General features: G+C 59.6%; 2 protein-coding genes across 2 annotated transcripts in view; one reads left to right on the top strand and one right to left on the bottom strand.

The window, feature by feature from the left end:
• Positions 1-2398: 2398 nt before the first annotated feature.
• Pc (pyruvate carboxylase) overlaps positions 2399-25928 on the bottom strand; it is a 105955-nt gene continuing 82425 nt past the window's right edge. The window contains exons 4-23 of the mRNA XM_090347290.1: positions 22445-22574; positions 22176-22360; positions 21800-21965; positions 21568-21713; positions 21335-21452; positions 20669-20820; positions 19383-19501; positions 17176-17338; positions 14461-14643; positions 6384-6528; positions 5983-6072; positions 5672-5893; positions 5091-5247; positions 4432-4672; positions 4081-4330; positions 3697-3941; positions 3428-3607; positions 3103-3351; positions 2746-2886; positions 2399-2666 (exon numbers count right to left, since the gene is read on the bottom strand). Coding sequence (XP_090203416.1) covers positions 2418-2666; positions 2746-2886; positions 3103-3351; positions 3428-3607; positions 3697-3941; positions 4081-4330; positions 4432-4672; positions 5091-5247; positions 5672-5893; positions 5983-6072; positions 6384-6528; positions 14461-14643; positions 17176-17338; positions 19383-19501; positions 20669-20820; positions 21335-21452; positions 21568-21713; positions 21800-21965; positions 22176-22360; positions 22445-22574 — 3531 coding nt within the window. The 3' untranslated portion in view covers positions 2399-2417. The remainder of the gene's footprint in view (positions 2667-2745; positions 2887-3102; positions 3352-3427; positions 3608-3696; positions 3942-4080; positions 4331-4431; positions 4673-5090; positions 5248-5671; positions 5894-5982; positions 6073-6383; positions 6529-14460; positions 14644-17175; positions 17339-19382; positions 19502-20668; positions 20821-21334; positions 21453-21567; positions 21714-21799; positions 21966-22175; positions 22361-22444; positions 22575-25928) is intronic.
• On the top strand, positions 8602-11844 carry Lrfn4 (leucine rich repeat and fibronectin type III domain containing 4). The gene is made up of 2 exons (XM_090347286.1): positions 8602-10580; positions 11004-11844. Exons 1-2 carry the CDS (start codon positions 9232-9234, stop codon positions 11563-11565), a joined length of 1911 nt encoding a protein of 636 aa, XP_090203412.1. The 5' UTR covers positions 8602-9231; the 3' UTR covers positions 11566-11844.

Below are 25928 nucleotides of genomic sequence, written 5' to 3'. Positions count from 1 at the left end.
GGACTTTGGGGAATCTGCCTGTTTGGGGTCATGGAGCATAACCCTAGAGAGCTCGTGGTGTGTGTCCACCCTTGCCTGGCTAAACTTGAGCACTCGCCCTAAGCAATTCCAGAGTACGGAATGGGTGGGGGCCATAGCTTCATCTTCCCTGAGTCATGCCTAAAGTTCTAGAGCAGGTTCCTCTGAGACTGTCGGGACCAGAGAGGCTCGGCTTACCTGTACTTTGGCAACCAGGATCAGTGTAGCCCTGAACCTGATGATGTAGCCTCTGACCTCTGGGAAGGTGAAGGACTTTCCCCAGGCTTCTATAGAGGAGTAGGTCCAGAGTGGGAGAGGAATCTGCTCCACGTCTCCCAGGAATTGGGGTTACTAGCACTGAACAGGTTGCTACTGCTGAGTAGTACAGTAGGAGTTGAGGCTCTTTTTTTAGAACTTAGTGTTCTACCTTTTTTTTTTTTCCTTTGCCAGTCCTGGGCTTGAGCTCAGGGCTGAGCACTGTCCTTGGACTTTCTCAAGGCTCTACCACTTGAGCCTCAGCATCACTTCGAGCTTTTTTCTATGTATATGGTACCGAGGAATCGAACCCGGGTCTTTGTGCATGCTAGGCAAGCACTCTACCACTAGGCCAAACTCACAGCCCCAGTGTTCTACCTTTTAGAGAGCAGTTCTCATCACCCTGTTTGGACCACTCTTCCCTGCCCCAGTCCTGAGGCTTACACTCAAGGCCTGAGCACTGTCCTTTGGCTTTTTTCTCAAGGCCAGTGGTCCGCCACTTGAGCCACAGCACCACTTCCAGCTTTTTTTTTTTTTTTTTTTTTTTTTATGTATGTGGTACTAAGGAATCAAACCTAGGTCTTCATGTATGCTAGGCAAGCACTCTACCACTAGACCAAACTCCCAGCCCTTTTTTAAAAAAATTTTTTTAAGAAAATCCCTTTAGGTCCATTCTACATCCCAGGAGCCAATTCTGAGGCTAGTATATAAAGAAAGGACAGTGGATGTCTAGTGGCACACCTAGGTTGTCACCTAAGCAGCAGTGCCCCACTTGGCCTCCCTGGGGCGCTCCCCTCTCCAGTCTGGATAGAAGACTCGGGGTCCAGCACATCTTTCACCTGCTCTTCCCATTCTCCTTGGAAATGACCTTCCCACCTCTGCCGGTCATCTCTCGCTGTCGTGAAGGTGAGGGACCGAGGGTGACCTTGAATCCAGTGTTGGCAGCCAACTCTGGCATGTTGCTATCCCTGGGTGCTTCCTGCTATCCTGCACTCAGTCCTGAGCTGGCCAGAGGTAGAAGGTTGACCCCAGGTTATAGAAAGGGACCTAGAGCAGGGCATGATGGTACATTCTGTAACAAATACCAGCACACTGGAGGCTGCGGCAGGAGGATCCTGAGTTCTGGGCTGGCCTGGCCTTCATAACAAAAACTAAAGTATTTAAAAAAAAAAATAGAAGTAAATCAGTGTGACTAAGAAGCAGATCTGCCAGCAGCCTGGATTTATTCTCTGTGCCTTGCTCTAGGGGTAGGGGTCTGGACAGACACCTAACCCTCCTGTGACTTGGTGTCAAGATGGGTGAAAGTTGATTCCCTGACTGACTGAGTTCATATGTTAAGTGTCTAAGCACCAGACTACAGCTCTGGGCTGTGTGTATAATAGGACATTGGTAGTGGCGAAAACAAACTGGTTGTCATTTGTGCTATGCTTGAAGGAGTGCCAACTGACAGCTGGGCACAGGTGGCTCACACCTGTAATCCCAGCTACTCAGGAGGCTAAGATCTGAGGAGCATGGTTCAAAGTCAACCTATGCAGGCGAGTCCCTAAGACTCATTTCTAATAAACTACTAAGAAAAAGCTGGTAGTAGAGTTGTGGCTCAAGTAGCAGAGCACTAGACCTCAGCAAAGTAAGCTCAAGGACAGAGTTCAAGCCTCAGGACTGGCACGCACACACACACACGCACGCACGCACGCACGCACGCACGCACACAACAAAAAACCTGCCTTGTGTGCGCATGGAGTATTCGTGGCAGCCCTGCCCCCTGGGCCTTTGGGCTGGGGACAGCACAAGACCCTGTGTAGAGGGCAGGGGAAAACCAGTTTTTTATTGAGCCAAGTTTCCAAGACCTTGGATTCTGGTCTTCTCCAACCCCCACAGGAGGCAGGCCCCCCAAACCTTCCCAGGGGCCGTGCCTTCCTGCTCTTCATGAAGAGAAGACCCTTATTTGGCAAGAGATGAGTATGTAAATGCTTGTCTGCCAGGAGAAAGGGCAGGTGGCTGAAGGGAATGGCTGCTGTCCTGTGGAGTACAGGGCCTCCAGGTCCAGGCCTTCCTGCCTTGGCCCCGACTGGCCTGGGCCAGCCCTAGCAGCACAGCGTTGAAGGCTTGGGGTGGAGATGGCCGGGCTGTAGGTCTGGGGAGCGTCACTCGATCTCCAGGATGAGGTCGTCCCCTTCCAGTGTCATGTCCTTGGTCACATGGACCTTGCGGATCGTGCCCTCCATGGGCGAAGTCACCACAGTCTCCATCTTCATGGCACTGAGTACACACAGTGGCTGGCCCTTGGCCACCTTGTCTCCTGCTGCCACCTTGATATCGATCACCTTTCCGGGCATGGGTGCCCCGATTTGGCCCTTCACGTCCTTCAAAGCCTTAGGGTGGAAGTGCATCTCCTACAGACAGGATAGAGGGGACGTGAGACCCTGGCCCTGGCCCAGCCCCACCGCCCGGCTGGCCATGGGAGAGCCGCACCTTCATAGCTTGGGTGTCCTTGACCAGGATGGACCGTAGTTGCCCATTGAGTTCAAAGAAGACCTGCCGCTGGCCTGCCCGGTTGAGGTCACTGATGGCCAGGGCTTTGATGTGCAGTGTCTTGCCCCGTTCCAGTTCCACCTGCAGGAAGAACGTCAGGGAGAAGCACTCTGCGGAGTGGAGCCCTCTGTCCTGGCCTTCTCTCTCCCAGCTGCCTAGCTCCTGGTCTCCCAGGGCTCCTTTCTTCCAAAGCTCACAGGCCAGGTAAGGACCAAACCGAGGGAAGGAGCACTGCAGGCTGGGTGGGTGGGGGAGGGCTGTGGAGGTGGCGTGGAGACAAGTACCAAAATCACTGACCTCGAACTCCTCTGCGATTTTGGGGCCCTGAAGGAAGAGGCGGGTGTTGAGGCTGTCTAGAGGGCCAAAGGTGGCAGTGAAGTCCTTAAACTGGGCAAAGACGTCTGGGTACATGGCTGCTGAGATCACGTCCTCCGGGGTCACCTCCTCCCCATGCCGCTCCACCAGCTCCTTCTCTAGCACCTGCAGGTTCAGGGGAGGCAGGCAGGCCCCAGGCCGCCCCTCTACCCTTGGCAGGTCCTTCAGTACCTGGGGAGCAAAGTGGAAGGTCAGGCCTAACTCCTGCACCCAGCCTCAGCCACGCCTCACACCCGGCCTTCCCTACCTTAGAGCGGAAGGGCTCGGGGAACCCTCCATGGGGAACCCCAATGTAGCCCTGTAGAAACTCCACCACTGAGCGGGGGAAGGACAGCTCTTCGGCCTGAGCTTCGGCCTCTGCCCGGCTCAGCCCATTCTGCACCATGAATTGGGCCAGGTCCCCCACAATCTTAGAGGAAGGCGTCACCTGAAGAGAAAGGTCTCTGGGGGTCAGGTCGCCAGGAGGCGGGCATGCTCAGGGCTCTGGGCCAGGTAAGAACACCAGGCCTCGCTCACCTTGATGAGGTCACCCAGCATCTGGTTGGCCTCCACGTAGGCCTTCTTGACCTCCTTGAACTTGGAGCCAAGCCCCATGCTGTGGGCCTGGAAGTGCAGATTGGTGTACTGGCCCCCCGGGATCTCGTTCTCATACACGTCAGAGTTGCCGGACTTCATGGTGGCCGTGCAGTCAAAGGCTGCGTACAGCCCCCGGGCCCCTTCCCAGTACTCGCTGTAGTCGTACACGCGCTCCAGAGGCACCTCTGCAGAGAGACGGGCGTCAGGACAGGAGGCAGCTCTCCCCTCCCAGGACCCAGGCGATGCATCCCCATTCCACGTGGGCCCTGTGCTGGTGTTGGTGGTGGTTTGCAGCTTTGAAGGGCATGGCTCTGGGCTTCCTACCTGTGTCCAGGGGCGTCCCCTTGGCACAGGCCACCAGGGCCCCCATGCTAGGCTGTGAGGTCATCCCGGACATGGAGTCAACGGCCGCATCTACTACATCCGCCCCAGCCTGGGCGCAGGCGAGCATGGCTGCCACTCCTGCCCCTGACGTGTCGTGGGTGTGGATGTGCAGAGGGAGGTCAGGAAAGCGGTCCCGGAGGGACCTGACCAGCATGGTGCAGGCTGCTGGCTTTAGAAGCCCTGCCATATCCTGGGGAAGTCGGGGAGGAGAAAGCTGGTAAGGATGGGCGTGACCTGGGCCTGCGGGGGGGGGGGGGGCACGGCTGGGACCGAGCAGGAGAGGCGGGGCACCTTGATGCACAGGATGTGGGTGCCAGCGCGCACCAGCTCCTCAGCCAAGCCCATGTAGTACTGCAGTGAATACTTGGTGCGGCTGGGGTCGGCCACATCCCCCGTGTACGAGATGGCAGCTTCCACCACGCCCCCAGCGCTGCCCGCGGCCTCCATGCCCAGCAGCATGTTGGGCAAGTAGTTGAGGGAGTCAAAGACCCGGAAGACATCCATGCCATTCTCTTTGGCCACCTCACAGAACCTGAGCAGGGGAGAAAGCAGGAGTGAGCCCCGCCCACTCCTCTCGGTCCAGCTAGGGAGTGTGGGGCACAAGGGTGTGGGCGTCCTGGGCCAAGCAAGGCCATCTCAGAGGCACTGGCACTGGGCAGAACTGGCTCCTGCACCGATCACATGCCATGCGGCCACCTACCTCCCCTGGCCTGGGGAGCCGGCCCAAACTCTGCCAGCAAGTAGGAAGAGGGAGAGCATGGAGGAGTCCAGGGCCCGGGCTCCATGCCCAACCCTCCCTGCATCCTGCAGAGCTCAGCCACTGCCCCAGGGATCTAGGACCCTTCTGTTCTGCCACCCAGCATGCCCTGCACAGGGTGGTTTGGCAGACTTGGCGCTGAGCCGCTGGGTGGCCCGGTGCCCGCTGGAGCCCAGACACCACATCTGCTCACTTGAAGACCACGTTGTCCGGGTAGTTGGTGTAGCCCACAGCGTTGGCTCCCCGTAGCAGCATCTGGAACGGGATGTTGGGGATGAGCTCCCGGAGCTCCTGCAGACGCCGCCAGGGGCACTCGTACAGGAAGCGCATGGCAACGTCGAATGTGGCTCCTGCACGGGAGTGGGGAGGCTGGGTCACCCATTTTGTATTCATCATGGCACCAATCTGCCCTGCAGTCCTGTGGCCTAAGCCTCTGGCCCCTGCTTGTTTCTGAGAATCCTCATTCCCTCAACACCAAACCCCACTGACTTTCTTCGTTCCTGCTAGGGCGGCTCTGGCTCCCCTGTGCCCTCTCTGCGCTCCCTGTAGAGGCCACATCTATCTCCTCCTGCTCCGACAGCGGCTCAGGACAGGGCCCGGGGCTCAGCTCTGCAGCCTCAAGCTCAACACCAGGCCTGGAGGAGCTGCTCCTCGCTGGCGTCTGTGGAAGGGAGCCCCTCGTCCTCACTCCATCACTAGCTTCTCCGAGTTCCCAGGGCCCGGGGCTTTGGAGCTGGCCCCTGCTGCCCCACACGCCCGCCGCCTCCTGCCCACCTCCCCAGTTCTCTATGCTGAAGAGCTTGTTGAAGTGGTGGGCGACGTAGGGCGCGATTTTCTTGAGGTCGTGTGTGCGCACACGCGTGGCCAGCAGGGACTGGTGGGCATCCCTGAAGGTCGTGTCCATCAGCAGCAGCCCCCGGTGGCTCCGCACGGCTCGAGCAAAGCCCTCCGGCCCCTCTCGAAGAAGGATGTCTCTGAAGCCTGCGGGGGGTGGGCCTAGGAGAGACAGGACAATGACCCCCATCTGCAGGTGGCCACCTGAGGCCCCTTCTGCCCCTTGAGGGGGAGGAATGAGCATCACCTACCTATGGGCACTGCTGGGACCACAGGGTCTGTGGGGCTGGGGCTGGCCTTGACAGGGATTGGGGTGGCAGGGCCATTCACCATCACATGTCCTGGGGAAAGAGCCAGCAGTGGGGTCAGCACAGGCTGGGCAGAGGCAGAGGTGAGGGCAGCAGTGTGAGTTGGTGGGCTCAGGGAGGGGGATATTCTTCCAGGACACCCGGTCCTCCAGCTGCCCCGTCCACTCCAAAGTCAGGGCCTCCTGGGTCCAAGCAGTAGAGACCTACTGAAGGCCGTGTGGATAGAAAAGAGGGTCTCTACCGTCAGGAGCAAGGAGGCTGCAGGACCAGAAGGAGGAGGGCAGGGCGGAGGGCAGGGCACAGAAGCAAGTGTGGGGAGGGGAGAGAAGGGGGTGTGGGCGGACCCAGGTAGTGCAGCAGCTTCTGGGCCCTGTTCTGTGCAGGCCGCAGCTGGAATAGCTCAGGGTTCTCATCGATGAACTGCGTGTCCACGGTGCCCGCGAGGAACTGCTGGTTGTTGAGCACGTTCTGCAGGAAGGGGATGTTGGTCTGCGAGACAGAGCAGGTAGGACGGTGTTACCACACGGCAGGGGTGGGGAGGGAGGGCAGAAGAGGCTGCAGGTGCTCCCCTGAGGCAGGGCAGGGCAGCATCAGGTCTCCCGACTTTCCTCACCCCCTGATGCTGGCGGTCCCCCCTAAGCTGCCAGAGCACCCATGAGCATGTGCTGATGCCATCCCCTTCTTGCCTCCTCCAGGATCGAGAACACATCTGGAAGGCGAGGGTGGCCTTGTCCTCTGCCTGAGGGTCCAGTGACAGCCTGTCTCTAGAGCCCAAACGCCAAGGTGGCACTGCCCCGCATCTCCTGTTCTTCCTCCTGTGAGCCCAGCAAGTCCAGCTCCCACCCGGCCAGTGGGTGAGTTGCCATCTACCACGTTACCAAAATCTACACTCCGGAGCCTCAACTGCCTGCACCCTGTGTCACTGGCCAGAGCCATGTTTAGGCCATTCCTCCTCTGGGCTGCAGTGTCAGCCACCCTGAACCAGGCCGCCTGCACTCATGCCAGGGCATCTCTGCCCCGCCAGCCACCGTCTTCCTGCATCCCTGTCCTTGAAGGCCGCCTCTGTCCTCCCCTCCCTGGCTGTCCCCAGTTCTAAGGTGCGGTGGCATCAATCGGATCCCCATTTGCTGAGCACGTTTATTAGCTTCTGCCATGTGCTGGGAGCCTCTCGATAGCTCAGTGGCCCCCTTCCTAGTAGGTCCACCCAGGGCCCGGTGTCTGGCTTGTCTGCCTCCCTCCCGCTGCTAAGACCTCTGGAGGCGGGGCCGCTGGGTCTCTGCAGAAGGCGAGGGACCTAGAAAGCAGCGCTGTGTGCGAGGCCGCGTGGCTGGGATTCTGAGGGTGCCTGCATGGAGGACACCGCAGACCGAGAACCAGCCTCGCACCCCTTCCTGGAAACCAGCATTTCACCTAGACGCAAGCATCTCCTCCGCTCCTCCCCGGGGAAGCGGCCGGGGAGTCCAGCGGCCCCGCACCTTAGCGCTGACCGCACGAGGACCCAGCCTCTCACTTTACCAACCTGCCCGGGTTTCCTCGGCGGGGAGCCGCGCCCTTCGCGGCAGTGCCGGGACCCCGGGTGCCCGCCCGCTCCGGGAATCAGTTCTGGAGGGAGAAGGGAAGGAGGGGACGGAGTCCATGGATAACGATGCCCGTCGTGGGAGACCCACCCGCTTTCCCAACTGGGTGGACGACCCGTGGCAGCGGGGGCCCAGCCCGTCTCCCGGCCAGCGCGGGCGCGGGGCGCGGGGCGGGGCGGGGCCGCGGCGGCCCGGACGCACAGCCTCGCGGACAGACGCACGGCTCGGCTCGGCGCGTGCCGCCTGCTGGGAAGCGGCGCGGCGCCGACCAATCGGGCCGGAGGCGGAGGCCGAGGGCGGGCGGGGACCTCGGGGAGGCGGGGAGGGAGGGGCGGCGGGGCGGGGCGCAGCTCGGGTCCCAGGCCGAGCCCTCCCGGCCCCACCCCGCAGCTGCCCGGCCGGGGGCGCCGCCCCAGCCCCCCGGGACCCCGCGCCGTGGGGGGCCCTGCACGTGACTCGGCGATGCAGAACGGCGGTGACCTTCAGCGTGTGTCTGTGAGCGCGGGGGTCCCGGCCGCGGAGCGGGGCCGCGTGGGTGTGCGGGCACGTGTGGGCGTGTTGGGGAGGGCGCCGGGCGACATGTGACAAAGGCCTGTCTCTGGGAGATGCTGAGGGGGCCCGCGAGCCGGCGCTTTGTCTGGCTGTCTGCAGAGCCGCGGCGGGCCGGGCGGCGCGGGATGCCGGGGCGCCCGGGCGCTCGGGGGCGCGCGCGCCGGGGCCGGGGTGAGTGCGCTGCGGCGGCCGCGGGGGGCCTCGGGCTCGGCCGGCGCCGGCCCGCGCCTCGGGCGTGACTGGGCGCCACCCGTGGGCACCGCAGTGGCCGCTTGTCCCTGTGACCTCGGGAGCCGGCCCGGGCCCGGGTGGATCCCCGCGCGCCCCTCCCTGCCGCCCTCCACGTGCGTGTCCGCGGCGCGCGTGCCCGCCCGCCCGCGCGCGCCCGCCCGCCTGTCGCGGCCGCCGCCACCGCGAACCGCGCGGGGAAAAGGTGCCGGGAACCCAGAAAGCCGGGGCCCCGGGCCCGAGCGCCATGGGCCCGAGGGCGCACGGCAAGGGGCCCAGGCCTCGCCCCGGCCGCACGGCGCCCGGGAGTCGGCGGGGGCCGACTGGGCCCGCGGGGAGGCCGGCCCGAGCCCCCTGAGAGACGGACAGCAGGTGAGGGAGCCGCGGGTGCAGCACGGGGGCTGCCGGGAGGGGCCGCGGTCCACGCGGGGAGGGACTGAGGAGCGGGGGCGCCTTCCCCGGCCCCCCCCACGCGATGGCGCGGAGCGGGGAGGAGGCTAGCGATTCCCGGGGCCGCCGGGCAGAGGCAGAGGAAGTTCCGGGACCCTCCCTGCGCCGCCGGGCCCACCTCCTCCGCTTCCTGCCTCCCGCCTCACCTTGTGCCCGGCGCCTGCACTGCCCCTGACGGCCTGGGAAAGGTGGCCTCACCTCCGGGGGGCCTGGCCCTGACCCTAGCCTCCCTCCCTCCCTCCCCGCGGCCTCCGTGAGCCTCTGAACCCGCCGTTCCTCAGGCCGGGCTGTGGACGCTGGCTCCCGGGACTGCTGGGCGCACGTGGGCACCTGCGCCAGCCCCACCTGTGCCTGGGCCGCGGCCCTTCCCCACAGGGCGCTCGCCATGGCCCCTCCGCTCCTGCTGCTGCTGCTGGCCAGTGGAGCGGCCGCCTGCCCGCTGCCCTGCGTCTGCCAGAACCTGTCGGAGTCGCTCAGCACCCTCTGCGCCCACCGAGGCCTGCTGTTTGTGCCACCCAACGTGGACCGGCGCACCGTGGAGCTGCGTCTGGCTGACAACTTCATCCAGGCCCTGGGGCCTCCTGACTTCCGCAACATGACCGGGCTGGTGGACCTGACGCTGTCCCGCAACGCCATCACCCGCATCGGCGCCCGCGCCTTCGGCGACCTGGAGAGCCTGCGCTCGCTGCACCTGGACGGCAACCGGCTGGTGGAGCTGGGAAGCGGCAGCCTGCGCGGCCCCGTAAACCTGCAGCACCTCATCCTCAGCGGAAACCAGCTGGGCCGCATTGCGCCCGGGGCCTTCGATGACTTCCTGGACAGCCTGGAGGACCTGGACCTGTCCTACAACAACCTCCGGCAGGTGCCCTGGGCTGGCATCGGCGCCATGCCCGCCCTGCACACCCTCAACCTGGACCACAACCTCATCGATGCGCTGCCACCCGGCGCCTTTGCCCAGCTGGGTCAACTCTCCCGCCTGGACCTCACATCGAACCGCCTGGCCACCCTGGCACCAGACCCGCTCTTCTCACGTGGACGGGAAGCTGAGGCTTCCCCTGCCCCGCTGGTGCTGAGCTTCAGCGGGAATCCACTGCACTGCAACTGCGAGCTGCTGTGGCTGCGGCGCCTGGCTCGGCCCGACGACCTGGAGACCTGCGCCTCCCCACCCAGCCTGGCTGGCCGCTACTTCTGGGCAGTGCCCGAGGGCGAGTTCTCCTGTGAGCCACCTCTCATTGCCCGCCACACGCAGCGCTTGTGGGTACTGGAGGGCCAGCGGGCCACGCTGCGATGCCGGGCACTCGGTGACCCAGCTCCCACCATGCACTGGGTTGGCCCTGACGACCGGCTGGTTGGCAACTCATCCCGGGCCTGGGCTTTCCCCAATGGGACCTTAGAGATCGGAGTGACAAGCGCTGGGGATGCAGGAGGCTACACCTGCATTGCCACCAACCCTGCTGGGGAGGCCACCGCCCAAGTGGAGCTCCGGGTGCTGGCCCTGCCCCACGGCGGGAACACTAGCGCCGAGGGCGGCCGCCCGGGGCCCTCAGACATTGCTGCCTCGGCTCGAACTGCTGCCGAGGGCGAGGGGACTCTGGAGACTGAACCTGCAGTACAAGTGACAGAGGTGACTGCCACCTCAGGGCTTGTGAGCTGGGGCCCAGGGAGGCCCGCTGACCCCGTGTGGATGTTCCAACTCCAGTACAACAGCAGTGAAGACGAGACGCTCATCTACCGGTGAGGAGGGCCCCTGCACCCCAGCTCCAGCCACCCTCCCTGCCCCCAAGTCCTGTCCTTGGGCTCACCCCCTCCTTGTCTGCTCTCTAAAGAGCGCGGCTGGGCACTCACCCAGGTGTCGCGCTACAGGGGAGTGGGGGTGGAGGCAGGTGGCCCTGCTCACAGTCTCAGGTGGCAGTGTGCAGCTCCTGGCCCCAGCGGTGGCAGCGGGGCCACCCTGCACGGTATTTCTGCCTCTGTCGATGCCTCTCCCGCCCCCCTCCTTGCGTGGGGCCCGTGTGCACACCTGTCTCTGCTCACACGAGGGTATTTGGTGCCCTGCCTTCCCAGGGGGCGCAGCAGGCGCTGTGCGCTCAGGGTCTGCTGCGGGGGGGCGGATGTGGGCACCCACCTGGGGTACTGACCACCTGCCCTTGTCTTCAGGATCGTCCCCGCTTCCAGTCACCACTTCCTGCTCAAGCACTTGGTTCCGGATGCTGACTATGACCTCTGCTTGCTGGCCCTGTCGCCTGCCACTGGGCCCTCAGACCTCACAGCCACCAGGCTTCTGGGCTGCGCCCACTTCTCCACACTTCCAGCTACACCCCTGTGCCACGCCCTGCAGGCCCATGTGCTGGGCGGGACCCTGACTGTGGCTGTTGGCGGGGTTCTGGTGGCTGCCTTACTGGTCTTCACTGTGGCCTTGCTGGTTCGGGGCCGGGGAGCTGGGAATGGCCGCCTCCCACTCAAGATCAGCCACGTCCAGTCCCAGACCAACGGAGGCCCCAGCCCCACACCCAAGACGCACCCGCCCCGGAGCCCCCCACCCCGTCCCCAGCGCAGCTGCTCCCTGGACCTGGGGGACAGCGGCGGCTGCTACGGGTACGCCAGGCGCCTGGGGGGCGCCTGGGCACGGCGGAGCCACTCTGTGCATGGGGGGCTGCTGGGTGCCGGGTGTCGGGGCCTGGGTGGCAGCGCAGAGCGGCTAGAGGAGAGCGTGGTGTGATGGGGCAACGACTCCAGTGCCCTGAGGAGCAAGCAGGGTGCTGGCCGGAAGGCCCGTGGTGGCGGCAGCATTCTGGGCTCCTCCCGGTTTTTATCCTCGGTACCTCAGGCCTCCCATGTTCTTGGTGGGACAGCAAGCCCTTTCCTTGTTCTGGCCTCCAGACTGGGCAAAGGGACAGGTCCCTCCGACAGGTGCTCAGAGCCACCAAGGCAGAGGCTGCAGCCACCAAGTGGGAGTCTTGTTTCTATTTATAATAAAATTGTTGGGGACCCCCCTCCACGCTGGTTTGTGGTGTCCTCCGGGAAGGGAGGTTGGAATGGGTTGGTGGGGCACATCGACCAGCATGAGCTCAAGGCTGGTGCTGGCTGTCTGCGCACCTGGCTTCGTGTGGGTACAGCCCAGGGCAAGTGCGGTGCTCCACTATCTTCTGACCGGGAGTAGCTGGGGCCTCGGCCAGCCCCTAAGCAGGCTGGGCTTTGTCACCGCTGCGTGTAAGTGCTGGAGCCACGCCTTCCTGGTAGATGTGCAGAGGCCAGTGCCCTTGGGTGTGATGCCCAGGCACAGAGCTGGCATGCCCACAGCACCATAGCCCTGGGAAATGGTGACACATTCTGCATCCCTGAACGGCACGCCCTTCTGGGCGAAGGCACGGCTCAGTAGACAGTGCCCACAGCTCCCGTGGGGACAGTCCTGCCCACTGGATGCTGGAGCATCGTGAGGACTTGCAGAATGCCATCTGAAGGAGCTTTGGAAGGCTGGGGCTGCCATGGGACCAAAAGGTCCTGTTGTTCCCTGAGCCCAAGTGAGATGGCACCTCCCACGGGCCCTCCACAGCACCCCTGGATCTACCCTAGGCTTTTTTGGACAGTTGGCCTGGATGCACCATGGTGGGCAGCTGCTGGTGGACCCCCTTTCTAGTCTTCCTCTGGAGATCTGTGACCCCCGATGCCTGCCGTGGCGTGGACGGGGCTTCCCCTCCATGCGTGAGCCCTGAATGCAGCGCAGCTGCAAGCACCCAAGTGCAATAGGTGGGAACAGGCCACAGCAAGTGTGTGCAAGGACACACTGCTGCAGTCCTGGGAGGCACGCGTGGTCTGTGCAGGCTGCGCTCTCAAGTCCCTACCCTCCACCCTCATGACACACACAGGCCCGAACACAACCAAGGCCTAGTGGTAGATGCTTGCCTAGCACGCATGAAGCCCAGGGTTGGATTCCTTGGTACCATATACAAGACACAGGCATTGGTGGTGATGGGGGGGGGGTGGAGCCTCTGGGGTGTGCAGGGCAGGAACACAATGGGAAAGAGACTCAGACATTAGCAAAACTGTGCCGGGAACCTGGATTGCATGCAACTTTGCAGAAACTCACCCAGTTGCTGTCCCACCCTAAGGAGAGGATGTTTCTGGGCCTGCTTGGGATGGAGGACAAGTGTGGGGTCTAACAATCCAAGAGATCCAGACCCCCTGAGGGTGAGGAGGCAGAGCACAATCACACCACACACATGACAGCTCAGAGCCTGCAGCTCCGCCCAGCTCACCCAGGCCAGGAAAGCCACGCCCCAGAGCACTGGGCTCTGAGAGCAGGACACAGGGCTGTTGTGGGGCAAAAGGGAGCACACCCCAGCATCTGGGAAATGTGCTCTTTCTTGCTGAGGTGGGCTGCAGGGAGGCAGGCCAGCTAACTGCAGGCCAGGCCTGGAGGCCTTCTTCCCAACACCATTCTTTTTCCAAATGTCCCTGTGCTTTGAGGCAGGGCTTCCGGGATTGCCACAGAGCCCTGTGGGCAGGAGAGGAAGCCCAGGCCTCGGGGAACAGCAGGGACCACATCATGGCAGCCAGCCCTGCCAGCCAGCTTGACAGGCCTGGAAGAGGCGAGGAGGAGGGCATAGAGGCCAGTGCTCATCGTGTCCAGGTGGTCAGGGGCGACTCTGCTGTGGGCAGAGCACCAGTGAGAGGGAACTCAGGAACCCCCAAGACACGGGGCCTGTGAGATCCGTGGGCAGGTGCTGGCTTGAAAGGGCAGTACTTGGCTGTGAATTCATCTCTAGCTACAGACACGAGGAATAAACAGCCTTGCAAGCAGGCAAGGGGCACTCTGAACCCGCCCCACAGGCCAGTACTACATCTGGGCACTGCTTCACCACAGTCAACCTGCTCTGCAAATGCCAGGCTGGACGCATGGAGGGGAGCTCGGGGCTAGGAGAGGGTCTGTACCCTAGGCTTGAGCTCTTGGCTGGGGAACACATTTTCTTGAGATTACAAATTTCCTGGGGGTAAGCCAGGCATGGTGGCTCATGCCTGCAACCCTAGCTACTCAGGAGGCTGAGATCTGAGGATCAAGGTTCAAAGCCAGCCTGGGCACTCAAGTCCATGAGACTCTTATCTCCAATTAATCACCAGAAAACCCCAAGTGGCATTGTAGCTCCAGGGGTAGGGCGGTAGCCTTGAGCTGAAGAGCTCAAGGACAGCGCCGAGGCCCAGAGTTCAAGCCCCATGACAATAATAATAGTAATAATAATAATTTCCTGGGGGAGCTTGTTGAAGATAAGCTCCGTGAGGTAAGCTTCTAGAAGCAGGCTTGGATACCATAGGTGTCCAGGGCTAAGAGGAGTGAGGGATGGCATGGGTGCCCCAGCATGAGCTCCAGACCAGAGGCCCCAGGGGCCTGCACGAGGACATCAGAACAGCAGCAGCAGCGCCCAGGGACACTGAGCCCTGACCACCTGGTGCTCAGGTGGACGCAGCAGCCGCAGTGTCTAGAAGGAGCCAGTGTAGTACCGCGGAGGCTGAGCCTAGTCTGGGGAGAGCCCAGACCAGCCCGGGAAGTAGGAGCCCCACCAGCCCCTGGCCAGCGTGTGAACGCCTGAGGGCATGGCCAGACAGGGCAGCTGCTCACCTTCACCCCTCGGACTCGGAACTCAGCCAGGGCCCTGCTCATCTTGGTGGCGGCGGTGGGGTGGTCTTTGCCGTGGGCGATGACTTTGACCAGCAGGGAGTCGTAGTGGGGCGAGATGACGGCCCCTTGGAAAGCAGAGGCGTTGTCCAGGCGAATGCCCATGCCCTCTCCGCTCCGGAACACCTGCACAAAGGCAGCCAGGTCAGCAGCTGGGTCACAGCTGTAGCCAGGTTGTCACTCCACACAGGGGCCAGGAGGGCTAAGAACTGAGTTCAAGCTCATCACAGGGAGCCCCAACTCTGTTGCTGAGTTCTGCCCTTCATCTATCAGCAAACCCAGGGCCCCTCGCCAGCCACTGCAGCCCGTGACTTAGAGTGGGACCTGGGGAGGAGCTCCCGGGGCTTGAGACACAATCAGCTCAGCGGCAAAAGGTGGGTCCAACCACCCTCTCACAGCCAGCATGACCAACACACGGGCATCCACTTGTTTGAGGAGCTGCCCAGAATGCCCAGCGCCAGCCCCTCACCGTGGAGTGGCAGCTGAAGCACAGATCTCTGCTTGTTTGGGGCTTCATGGAAATGTGTAACTGACGAGCGGACCCTGCAGGAAACTGAGCAGGGTTCTAGGTCTACCATGTCAGCCCCCAGCCCCTTTTCTTGTTTAGATAGATGGGGTCTCATGCTTTTGCCTTGGACCATCCTTTGACTGTAACCCTCTTCTATGGTCCCGGGATTGTACCCAGATTGTTCTGTGAGACAGGGTCCCCCTAACTTTTTGCCCAGCCTAGTCTCAAACCACAATCCTCTACATATAGTTGGAATTATAGGCTTGAGCCACAATGCCTGACTTTTGTTTGTGGGGTGTGTGTGTGAGTGTGTTTGGCGTGAACTTAAGGCTTTACACTTTTACCATATCACTTGAGCTCTGCCTCCACTTTCAGCTTTTTGCTGGTTTATTGGAGACAGTCTTCCAGATTTGTTTGGCTGGGCTGGCTTTGAACTGTAATTGTCAGGTGCCAGCCTCTGGAGTAGCTAGGATGATAGGTGCCAGTCACCAGCACCTGGCCTGTTTGGTTTTGTTTTGAGACATAGTCTTGCTATATGGCCCAAACTGGCCTCAAACTCATGATCGTCCCTTCAGCCTCTCAAATGCCAGGATGATAGGCTGGGACAGCACACCTGGCTTTTTTAGGCCTCAAATTTCCCCTCAGGTTCCCCTCCACCCTGGAGGGCAAAGAGGAAGGAGCTGGGGACATTGAGAATAAAGACACTGCTGTGTCGCTGACATGAGTGAGACAGGTATGTGCCCAGACCAGGTGGCCCATCTTGAAGCACACAGAGGTGGAGCAGAAATATCACACACACACACACACACACACACACACACACACACACACACACACACACACGGGAGACGGAGGGACACACTCGCAGGTGTGTTTCCTGTACAGGAAGGGGTCAGGTACCTATGAGGAAATGGGGGAGGAGGGAAGGAGAAGCCAGGGGGTGCTTGGGGGGGGGCACCACCTTCTGCTTTGAGGGGCACAGGCCTGTGCTTGATAGAGAGGAATTTAATAAAATATTTAAGGGTGGACACTCAGCTGTGAGCAGGAACTGCCAGCTAAAAATACTCTGTGGCGAGCAGCTTTGAGCAGCCAACTGTGGAGGTGGAGCCGAGCTGGAGGTGGAGAGCAGCAGCTGGCAGCTGAGCCCAGCCCCTGGGCTGCCCCTTCTGGCTGAGGGCAGAGGCATCAGGCTCCCGGGGGCAGCTCCAGTCTGGGGCTGTCCCCACTTCACAGCTCTGATTCTTCAAGAAACAAATGCCAGCTCCTTGAGGAAGCCCCACCCCCAGCCTCAACTCCATAGCCTCCGCAGTCCAGCCTCTTCCTGGCACCTGCAGCTCTGGCCCAGGCCCAGGCCTTCCAGCCTAGACTCAGGAATAACCCTGAGCTCCTATGATGTTCTCAGGGCCCAGGCCAGTAGGCAGGAGGTGGGCAGAGGGCTGGTGTAGCACTGCCAACCTTTAGGACACAGAAGGCCAAGGAAGAGGCCTGGGGCAGAGACTGGGGAGAGGAGAGGGGAGGAGATAGGCAGGGCTTCCGAATGGAAGCTGCAGCCCCCAGTTCTGGGTGGGGTTCGTCACTGCAACCACCTTCTGTGAAGCAACCTCAGGAACCACAGGGCTGCAGGACTAACAGGAGGCGGGTTCTGGGCTTCCAAGACTGGTATGGTTGAGACTAGGGATGGGGATGGGTGCTCCCTAGGTTCTGGGTGTGCAGGGCCCAACCCCGCCATGGAGAAGCCAGTCCAGCTTGGGTCCTGCCTTGCCTGCCACTGAGGGCACAACAAGCAGTCCTGGCGAGACCTTGGGGTTCCTGAAGTACCCGGCCAGGCTTCATAGCTGAGGACCCAGCACTTGGCTTCTCCAGGTTGTCCCGTCCTTCCTAGCCAGTCTCCTTCCAAGAATGCTTTCTCCTTTGGGATACGCAGGCTTCCCTGTGTCCCCATCCGCTGCAGTCCAGCTCCAGAGGGGTTTCTCCTGACTGGGGGGTGCACTTCCAGGCAGTGCTGCCCCACGGGCCTGAGGCCTATGCCCTCCTCCAGAAGCAGGCTGGCATGGCTTGGTGGGTGCTGGCAGCCCTGGCCACCCTGGGGCAGCAGAGGGAATCCCCCACCGGCCTAGACAAAAGTCACACCCTGTTGAGACATGGCCTACCTCAATGCGGCCGGTGTCGGGCTGGAAGCCGCGTGCAGGGTCCTCCGTGGTCACCCGACACTGGATGGCACAGCCGTTGATTCGGATGTTCTCCTGCCGCAAGCCCAGGTCAGGCAGGCTCCTGCCCTCGGCCACGTGGATCTGAGCGTGGACCAGATCCACACTGCAGGCAGAGAATGGCAGTGAGAGGCATGTGGCAGACCACAGGGAGGGCCCCACCCCACAGGTGTGTGGCCCACAGAGACACCCTGTTGTGGCCCTGAGGTGGCTCCTCCCACCCATGGCTCCATCACTGGACAGTAGTCCCTGGGGCTCTGGGAGAGGCCCCATCTACACCTGCTCCTCCCCCTCCTGCTGATGCTGTCCACCCTCTCATTGTTGGGGGTGCAAGCCCTTCTCCCCCAGACCCTGCAGCGTGGAGCCTGGGCTCTGCAGAACTCGAGGTCACAGCTTCTCTGGAGACAGCAGGAACTACCCTGAGTAGGGGGCACAGCCCACGACATGGACACCACGGCAGCTGGAGGGCTGCTGCCTTGCTGGGGCTGCCACCCCCCTGGGTTTGTGTCCAAGACCTGGGAGATTTCAGAGTTCAAGGCTCTGCATATGTGCAGGGTTTTACACGCTCACACCGATGGTCTGCCAAACCCAAGTGAACCCTCGAGGTCTTAGGCTGATCATCGTGGAAAGCTGTGGGCTGGCAGATGTTCCCAGATGTTCCTTGTCACCTGCTATCACCCCAGGTGGTGTCAGGACAACCCAGAGGAGGAGGGGCTTGGGAGTCAGAGAGGCTGCAGTTAACCTAGGCTCCATGTGGCTCAGTCTCAGGGGAAACCTGACCCCCAAACTATGTGACACAAAGCCCTTGCTCCAGAGCAGGCAAAGCCTTCCACCCCTGATGCCACAGCCTCCAGGCGGGGCAGGTCTGACAATGGCAGCGGCACACTGAGGAGACTCTAGGACCAGCACTGGCATCTGGCGAGAACACCCGCCTTCGTTCTCACCTAACCCTGCAGAGAGGAGTGGGGACTCTGGGAACCTGCTGGGCTAAGGCAGCGGCCTCATCTCAGGCGGCTAAGGCCAAGGGTTTAGGAGGAACTGGACTCAGGACTGTTCCACAGGGAGGGAGGGAGGCTGGCCCAAAGCCAAGGTTTAATGCTTAAATGGCTCAAAATCTTGAAACAATGAAAGCCATTTAAATTGCTTAGAGACCAGGCAGACTTTTAAAGGTCTGAACTCAAAGCTGGTATGAGAAGAAATGTAGCATACAATCATCTAGAAAGCTCTGAGGCAAGATACTGGCTCTTTGATCAAGTAATTCCACTGACGGGGCCTCTCCCCAGGACTCTCCAGATCATAGCAGCACAGATCCAGCCCACAAATGGTACTGACCCTCCTGAACCTCAAAAGCCAGAGTGACCCAGTTGCCTGATAAGAAATGGGGTGACTGAGTTAACATATATAGGTGGTAGAACAGTATACAGCCATTAAAAGTACTTAAAGTACTGGGGAATGCCTTTGGCAAACAGCATTTTCAAATGGAATGAAAATTCTATATAAAAAAAATCTCAGTTGCACCGGGCATGGTGGCTCACACCTGTAATCCTAGGACTCAGGAGGCTAAGATCTGAGGACTGAGGTTCAAAGCCAGCCCAGGCACTGAAGACCGTGAGACTCTTATCTCCAATTAATCACTAGAAAATGGGAAGTAGGGCTGTGGCTCAAGGGGCAGGGTGGTAGCTTTGAGCTAAAGAGCTCAGGGACAACACCCAGGCCCAGAGTTCAAGCCTCATACCCCCCCCCCCACACACAAAATCTTAGTTGCATCCAAGTATTGATACAGTGAATTTAAAAATGGAAAGAAATACACCTAAAGGCTGAGAGGACATAGGGCACACAGCTGAGGGAAGGCAGAACCTCTGTGTGCCCTAGGGCCTCTCTCAACCCCTGAGCCTCGGTTTTCTCAGAAGTGATAGACTCCTTTCTCACCGCACAGCCCTAGGCTGGCATCAGCACCCTGACCCTGAGGGGCGGCGGGTTCTGAATTGTAGTGTTTGCTCCTCTGTGTTGCTTTACAACTGCCATGCACTACCTTTATAACAGTTTTGAAATGAAGTTACCAGCTCCCTCAGTGATCTATCTCTACCAGAGCAGAGGAGCCCCCGCTGCTGCCCTTCTGTTGGGACTCCCCGCGCTTTCTCCCGGCTCACTCGGTGATCTCCTCGGTGACCGTGTGCTCCACCTGCAGGCGGGAGTTGACCTCGATGAAGTAGTGCCTGCCGTACTTGTCCACCAGGAACTCCACCGTGCCCGCGTTCTCGTAGCCCACCTAGGAGGGGCGCCAGTGAGCTGGGGTCCCTTGGGAACCGTGCATCACTCAAGCCCACCCACCAGAACACAAGACTCTGTGGCAACTCTGCCCGATGGGCTGTGCCAGCCCATCCTGATGGCCAGCCCCCAGGACTCCAAGGGGCTCAGACAGCAATGGAGCTGCCAGTGTCACCTCAGGGTGACCTCAGCTCCAGCCCACCCCAGCTGTGGCACCCTTGTCCCCAGCGCCTCACTGGTTCACTGCCCAGGCTCTTCCAACCTGTGAGAGCTGGGTCCTGGGTCTCCCAGCCCTGCTTCTCCCTGGGGAGGGGTTTTAGGAAGACTCTTCTCCACTACTTGGTCAGCACCTCAAGAGATGTCAGATAGTCAGACTACAACCCAATTCCAGTCTGACTTCTGCTCCTTCCAGAATCAAAACCCCGACTTAGATGGGGTCTCTCAACTCTGCCGAGGGGTAGTTAATGGACAACAAACCAGAGCAAGAGTCAAGGTCAGGCCGCTCCCAGCGCAGCCTCAGTGGGGGAAGGTACAGAGTCATCACTGTCTGTCCCTCACCTGAGTCCAGGCTGCCCTGGAGGCTGTGGGGACTGGAACTCGGGATAGGGTGGGCACAGCCAGGGAGGACACAGGCTCGGAAGGAACAGAGGCGGAAGCCTCCCACCCTGTCCCACACGCATTCTAACCAGGCCAGGAGCAGGTCACGACTGGGGGTGATGGCTTCCCTCTTGCCACCTCCACACCCAGAACTCAACTTGCCAGGCCTCCCTGGGGACCAGAAGAGGCACCTCAGGGAGGAAATGGACTGGGACGACTGTCATGCAAGGAAGAAGTACCTTCATTCTGGGTCTAAGGACTCTCATTCCCTTCATCTAGGCTGAGCAGGTGCCACAGTAAAGCCTGGTCTGCCCAAAAGGAAGCAGAGGGCGTAGCTGGGGGGCTCCTTCCTTTCCCTCCTCCTCCCTCTTCCCTCCTTTTCTGCCTGATCTCTCATCCAGTACCCTCTGCCAGCAGAGGCCAGCATCTCATTTCAGCCCTGAACTGGGCAGCCTGTGTCTCCCTGCTCCCCATCAGCTGGCCACAGGGGCCCTAGCAGCACTGGCTGAGGCCCACCAGGAGGTGGATTGGAGTGCGCCTGTCTCCACAGGCCAGCAGGCCCAGCCCTCACCTGCTTAGCGAGCTTGACAGAGTCGCTGGTGAGCCGCGTGCGGAGCTGGGGGTCCAGGTGTGCAGCGGGGGCGATTTCCACCACCTTCTGGTGCCGCCGCTGGATGGAGCAGTCACGCTCATACAAGTGCAAGATGTTCCCATACTGGTCCCCTGGAGCAGGTGGGAAATGGGGTTCAATGGACACTGGAGCCAGGCAGCTGGGGTGGTAGTTCAGAGATGATAACTGGCTGCTACCCAATTTCAGAACTGCATTTCTGGAAGAGTTCCTGGGCGACCCTGAGGCCCAGAGCTATCCCAAAGGGCACACCCAAAAAGCAGAAAGAAATGGGCTTTGGGCTGGGAGTTTGGCCTAGTGGTAGAGTGCTTGCCTAGCATGCACAAAGATCCGGGTTCAATTCCTCCGTACCACATACATAGAAAAATGCTGGGAATGGTGCTGTGGCTCAAGTGGTAGAGCTCTAGCCTTGAGAAAGTCCAAGGACAGTGTTTAGACCCTGAGCTCAAGCCCCAGACTGGAAAAGAAAGAAAGAGAGAAAGAAAGAGAGAGAGAGAGAGAGAGAGAGAGAGAGAGAGAGAGAGAGAGAGAGAGAGAGAGAGAGAGAGAGAGAGAGAGAAACGGGCTTTGCGCCTGTCTGGGAGAAGAGTCTACATGCTCCCCACTTACCCAAGATCTGCACCTCGATGTGCCGCGGCTTCTCAATGAACTTCTCCACAAACAGAGCGCCGTTCCCGAAGGCGGCCAGGGCCTCGGAATAGGCTCGCGTGTAATTCTCCTCCAGTTCCTGCCAGAGAGGGTGAGGCCAGGCAGATGTGGGGCCCTGGCTGTGTGCCCTCTGCCAAGACCCCTGCCCACTCCCCAGACCTTGCGGGGTTCTTCCTGCCAGCGCAGGCACTCACCTCGTAGCTGTGCACGACTCTCATGCCTCGACCCCCGCCCCCGTAGGCGGCCTTGAAGATAATGGGGAAGCCATAGGTGTTGGAGAACTCGTGGGCCTCGTGCAGGGAAGTGATGGGGGCGTCGGTGCCAGGGACCACGGGGACGCCTGTGGAGATGGGCGCAGGGCATCGGTGGCTGGCTCCCTGCCACACAGCCCCTCCCGTTAGCCTCGGCCCAGGAGCTGCACAGTACCTGCGGCCACGGCAGCGGCCCGGGCCTCCACCTTGTCTCCCATCTTGCGGACCACTTCTGGGCTCGGCCCGATGAACCGGACCCCAGCATCATGGCAGGCCTGGGCGAAGTCTGCTCGCTCAGAGAGGAACCCATAGCCAGGGTGGACTGCATCCACCCCGTTCTCCTGCGAGGGCCAGGGAGGCAGATGCCCTTAGCCTCCTCGAGGTCTGAAGGCCTCCATGACCCCTTCTCATTCCTTTCTTGGCACCCTTCCCTCCCTCCTCTGACTTCCTGCTGGCTGGCACGGGTGCCGGGCACAGCACAAGACCTGGCTCCAGCCTCGGGAGAGCCCCGAGCCCTGCGAGCTCCCGAGCCGCAGGCCAGGCCAGCTCACCTTGGCCACCTTGATGATATCTGGGATGTGCAGGTAGGCCTGCACCGGCGCCAGGCCGCGGCCAATGAGGTAGGCTTCGTCAGCCTTCTGCCGGTGCATCTGGCCCGTGTCCTGCTCCGAGTAGATGGCCACGGTGCGGATCCCCAGCTCCGTGCAGGCCCGGAACACACGGATGGCAATCTCGCCTGGGGACAACGGAGCAAGACGTTAGGTGCCTGGGTAGGGGAGAAGCAGGCGGCCAAGTGGGGCCGGCCCCTGGTGGCACTCACCTCGGTTGGCCACCATGACTTTCTTGATGGGCTTGTACTCCAGGTGCCCCACGTTTGGAGAGGGGGCGGTGGAGCTCCTGCGGATGCCCAGCAGCCGCAGGCCGCCTCGGACCGTCTGGAATTTCAGCATCTGCACAGGGCAAGCAGAGCCCAGGTTACCGCAGCTTTGGCACCAAGGTCAAACAAATCCACAGAGAGTGAGGGGTTCTAACCCACACGCAGAAGGCAGGGCCAGCTCTCTCGTCCATGTATGGCCAAGCTCCAAAGGTGAGGTAAATCCAGATTCCCACTTACCCTAACATTCTAGTGGACACTGCAAGCTCATGAGATACGCTTAGAGGACACCAAGTGATAGCTGACAAGATGAAGCAGCTGGGGAAATAAAGATAGCAAGGAAAGAAGGCGTAAGAAGAGAAAAAGAGGGCCGGTGCAGTGGTCCTCAAGAGACAGCGACCAGGAGAGTCAGCGTTCCAAACCAGTCCAAGTAAAACGTGAGAACCGTTCTCAACAAACAAAGCAGGAATGGTGGTCACACCGGAGATCCTACAGCTCTGCAGACATAAGCTAGAGGATCACTGACCAGGGCTAGCCCCAGGCAAAAGTGAGAGAACCTGTCTGAAAAACAGCTGAAGCACAGGCTGGAAGCATGGTTCAAATACCAGCTGAGCAAGCAAGTATGAGACCCTGAGTTCAAACCCCAGTAACTAAAAAGAGAGAAAGAGAAAAGAACAGAAGAGATACAGAATAACTAAAGCAATGATTAGGGGCCTGGCTCAAGTGATAGTTAGCATACTTGCCTAGCATGCTTGAGGCTTTGAGTTCAAATCCCGGTGCTGGTGGGGGAAGGAAGATGTCCTCAGTGTTGGCCTGGGCACTCAACCCAGGCCCCAGCAGGAGAATCTCCTGGGCCAACACCCAGCCTGCATCCCTTCTCAGGTCCTGCTGGCCAGGCCAGGGGACAGCCCAGACTATCCCAAGCACTGATCCTCACCAGCTTGCTCTCCCAGGAGGAACCCTCTGCTGTTAGCATGTAGGTTTCCTCATGTAGCCCTAGGAATCCTTCTTCCTACTGATGGCTACTAAATTAATTATTAATCAGATTGACTGAGGGCAAGTGCAACAGGCTGAACCCAGAAAGACAGATGCTGTAAGATTCCACTTAGAAGAGGCCCCCAGAGCGGTGAAAATCATGAGAGTGGTGGGTGGCAGGGATGGGGACAGAGCCGGTGTGGGATGGGGACGGAGTTTCAGATTCATAAGATGAAAGAGTTCTGTGGAAAGATGGTGGTGATGGTTGTGCAACAATGTGGATGTACAGAATGCCATTGAACTGTGCACTAAAAAGTAGTAAGATGGGGGCTGGGAATGTGGCCTAGTGGTAAAGCCTTGAGCAAAAAGTATCAAAGGACAGTGCCCAGGCCCTGAGTTCAAGTCCCCAGGACTGGCAAAAAAAAAAAAAGAATAGTAAGATGGGCTGGGAGCTGGTGGCTCATGCCTATAATCCTAGCTAATCAGGAGGCTGAGATCTGAGGATCGTAGTTTGAAGCTAGCCAGGCAGGGAAGTCTGTGGTAGAAAACCAGTCCTGAATCATAAAGTTAAGGGAGAATGCCCAGGCCTTGTGTTCAAGCTCCAGTACTGGCACAGAGAGAGAGACAGAGGGAGAGGGGAGAGAAGAAAGAGAAAGAGAGAGGGGGGGAGGGCAAGCACAAGAGAATTTCCTGTCACATGCGTTATATAATTAAAACAAGTGAGGCACTTTACATCCTCATTTTATAAATGAAGAATTCCCAGGCCCAGGCTAGTCTGAAAATGGTTGCTCAGAACAGAGAGGTCCAGCCTCTCTCTACTCCACAGCTGCCTCTGCCTTGTGCCCTGGCTTGACTCAACCATTTCCATTTAAGAAGTATAAAAACAAATTCAGTAAATGAAACAAGTATTTTAGAACCCCTGTGTCCCATGATGGCCAACAACATGGAGAGAGGAAGCAAATAAAGGAAGACAGAGAAAATCTATTTTGGTGGGGAGATAGAAAGGATGAACTCCAGGCCTCAAGCTCTTACTCAGCTTATGTGCACGAGACTGGCAGTCTACCATTTGAACCACACCTCCACTTCCAGTTTTATGCTGGTTAATTGGAGATGAAAGTCTCTCAAGACTTTTCTGCTTAGACTGGCTTTGAACCTTGATCCTCAGATCTCGGCTTCCCCAGTAGCTAGGACTAGAGGCATGAGCCCTCAGCACCCAGCTAATTTGAAAATTTCCTATTTTATAATGTTGAACAGTGACTGGCCATAAGTAACTAAAACTGAGGAAAGTGAAACTGTAGACAGGAGACCATTGTGCTTATGGCATGGAAAAACCAGGAAGACACCTCACTGACCAAGTGATAACAGTTCACACCACCAGCTCCAAACTGACCTGGTCTGCCTCCTGATGTCGCCATGGGGGAGATCTCCTGTGGGCTCCTGCCTCAACAAACCCAAACTAACGGAAGCTCAACCAAACAACTGGCTTGCACTCCTCAAACATGTCAAAGGTCATGAGAGACGGAGACTTGAAAATGATTTCTGATGAAAGGAGGCCGAAGAGAAAACAACAAAATGCACAAGTGAGCTGGATCGGACCCTGGACTTGCAACCAGGGGCACCAAGGGACAACTGACAAAGTTCAAGTAAGGTCTGTAGACTAAACAGCACTGCATCCATGTTTGCTTCTGATCTTGCTCACTGGACTTCAGGTTAGTGAAAGCACAGCCTTATTCTTGGGAGAAAATGCTGAAGTATTTGGGGACTTCGGAGCATCACGTCTGCAATTTCCATGCAAATTTTTCTGAGGAAAATCTGAGAAGAATGAAGTACTTGCTTCATTACTAGTGCTTGGGGAATTCAGAAAAGGGTATATTTTGCAACTTTATGTCAGGTTTGGAATCACTTCAAAAATCACAAGGGGAACTCAAACCTGTGGCTGACTCAAGACTAGACCTAGGGCCACACAGCCCAGCACCCCTTTCACAGGAGGGGCCCAGTTAGGGCTGGGACTCAGGGAGGAAGGTGACAGTGGCCCTGGTGAGTCTGGACATTGAATCTGTGTCACCTACTCATGGATCCACACAATCTCCTGATCCTGAGCTCTGCTTTCGGCAGCGCTGTCCTGGGCACCAAATGCCCACTCTGGTGAAGGCCCCGGGGTTGGATGAGCTCATTCTTGATGTCTCCTGTTTATGGGAGAATGTGGCCTAGTGGTAGAGTGCTTACCTAAAGCCCTGGGTTCAATTCCTCAGTACTACATAAACAGAAAAGGCCAGAAGTGGTGCTGTGGCTCAAGTGGTAGAATGCTAGCCTGGAGTAAAAGGAGCTCAGGGACAGTGCCGAGATCCTGAGTTCAAGCCCCACAATTCGGGGGGCGGGGAGAATGAGCCCTGATTGGAACAAATCCAACAAAATGGTCAACAGTGGAAGGCTCCCCGCACTAGATAGGAAGGGA

Source organism: Megascapheus bottae, chromosome 16, assembly GCF_031878675.1.
Source record: "Megascapheus bottae isolate mThoBot1 chromosome 16, mThoBot2.hap1, whole genome shotgun sequence".
Taxonomy (NCBI): Eukaryota; Metazoa; Chordata; class Mammalia; order Rodentia; family Geomyidae; genus Megascapheus; species Megascapheus bottae.
The sequence above is the reverse complement of the archived record's forward strand: the minus strand, read 5'-3'. Positions and strand labels throughout refer to the sequence as shown.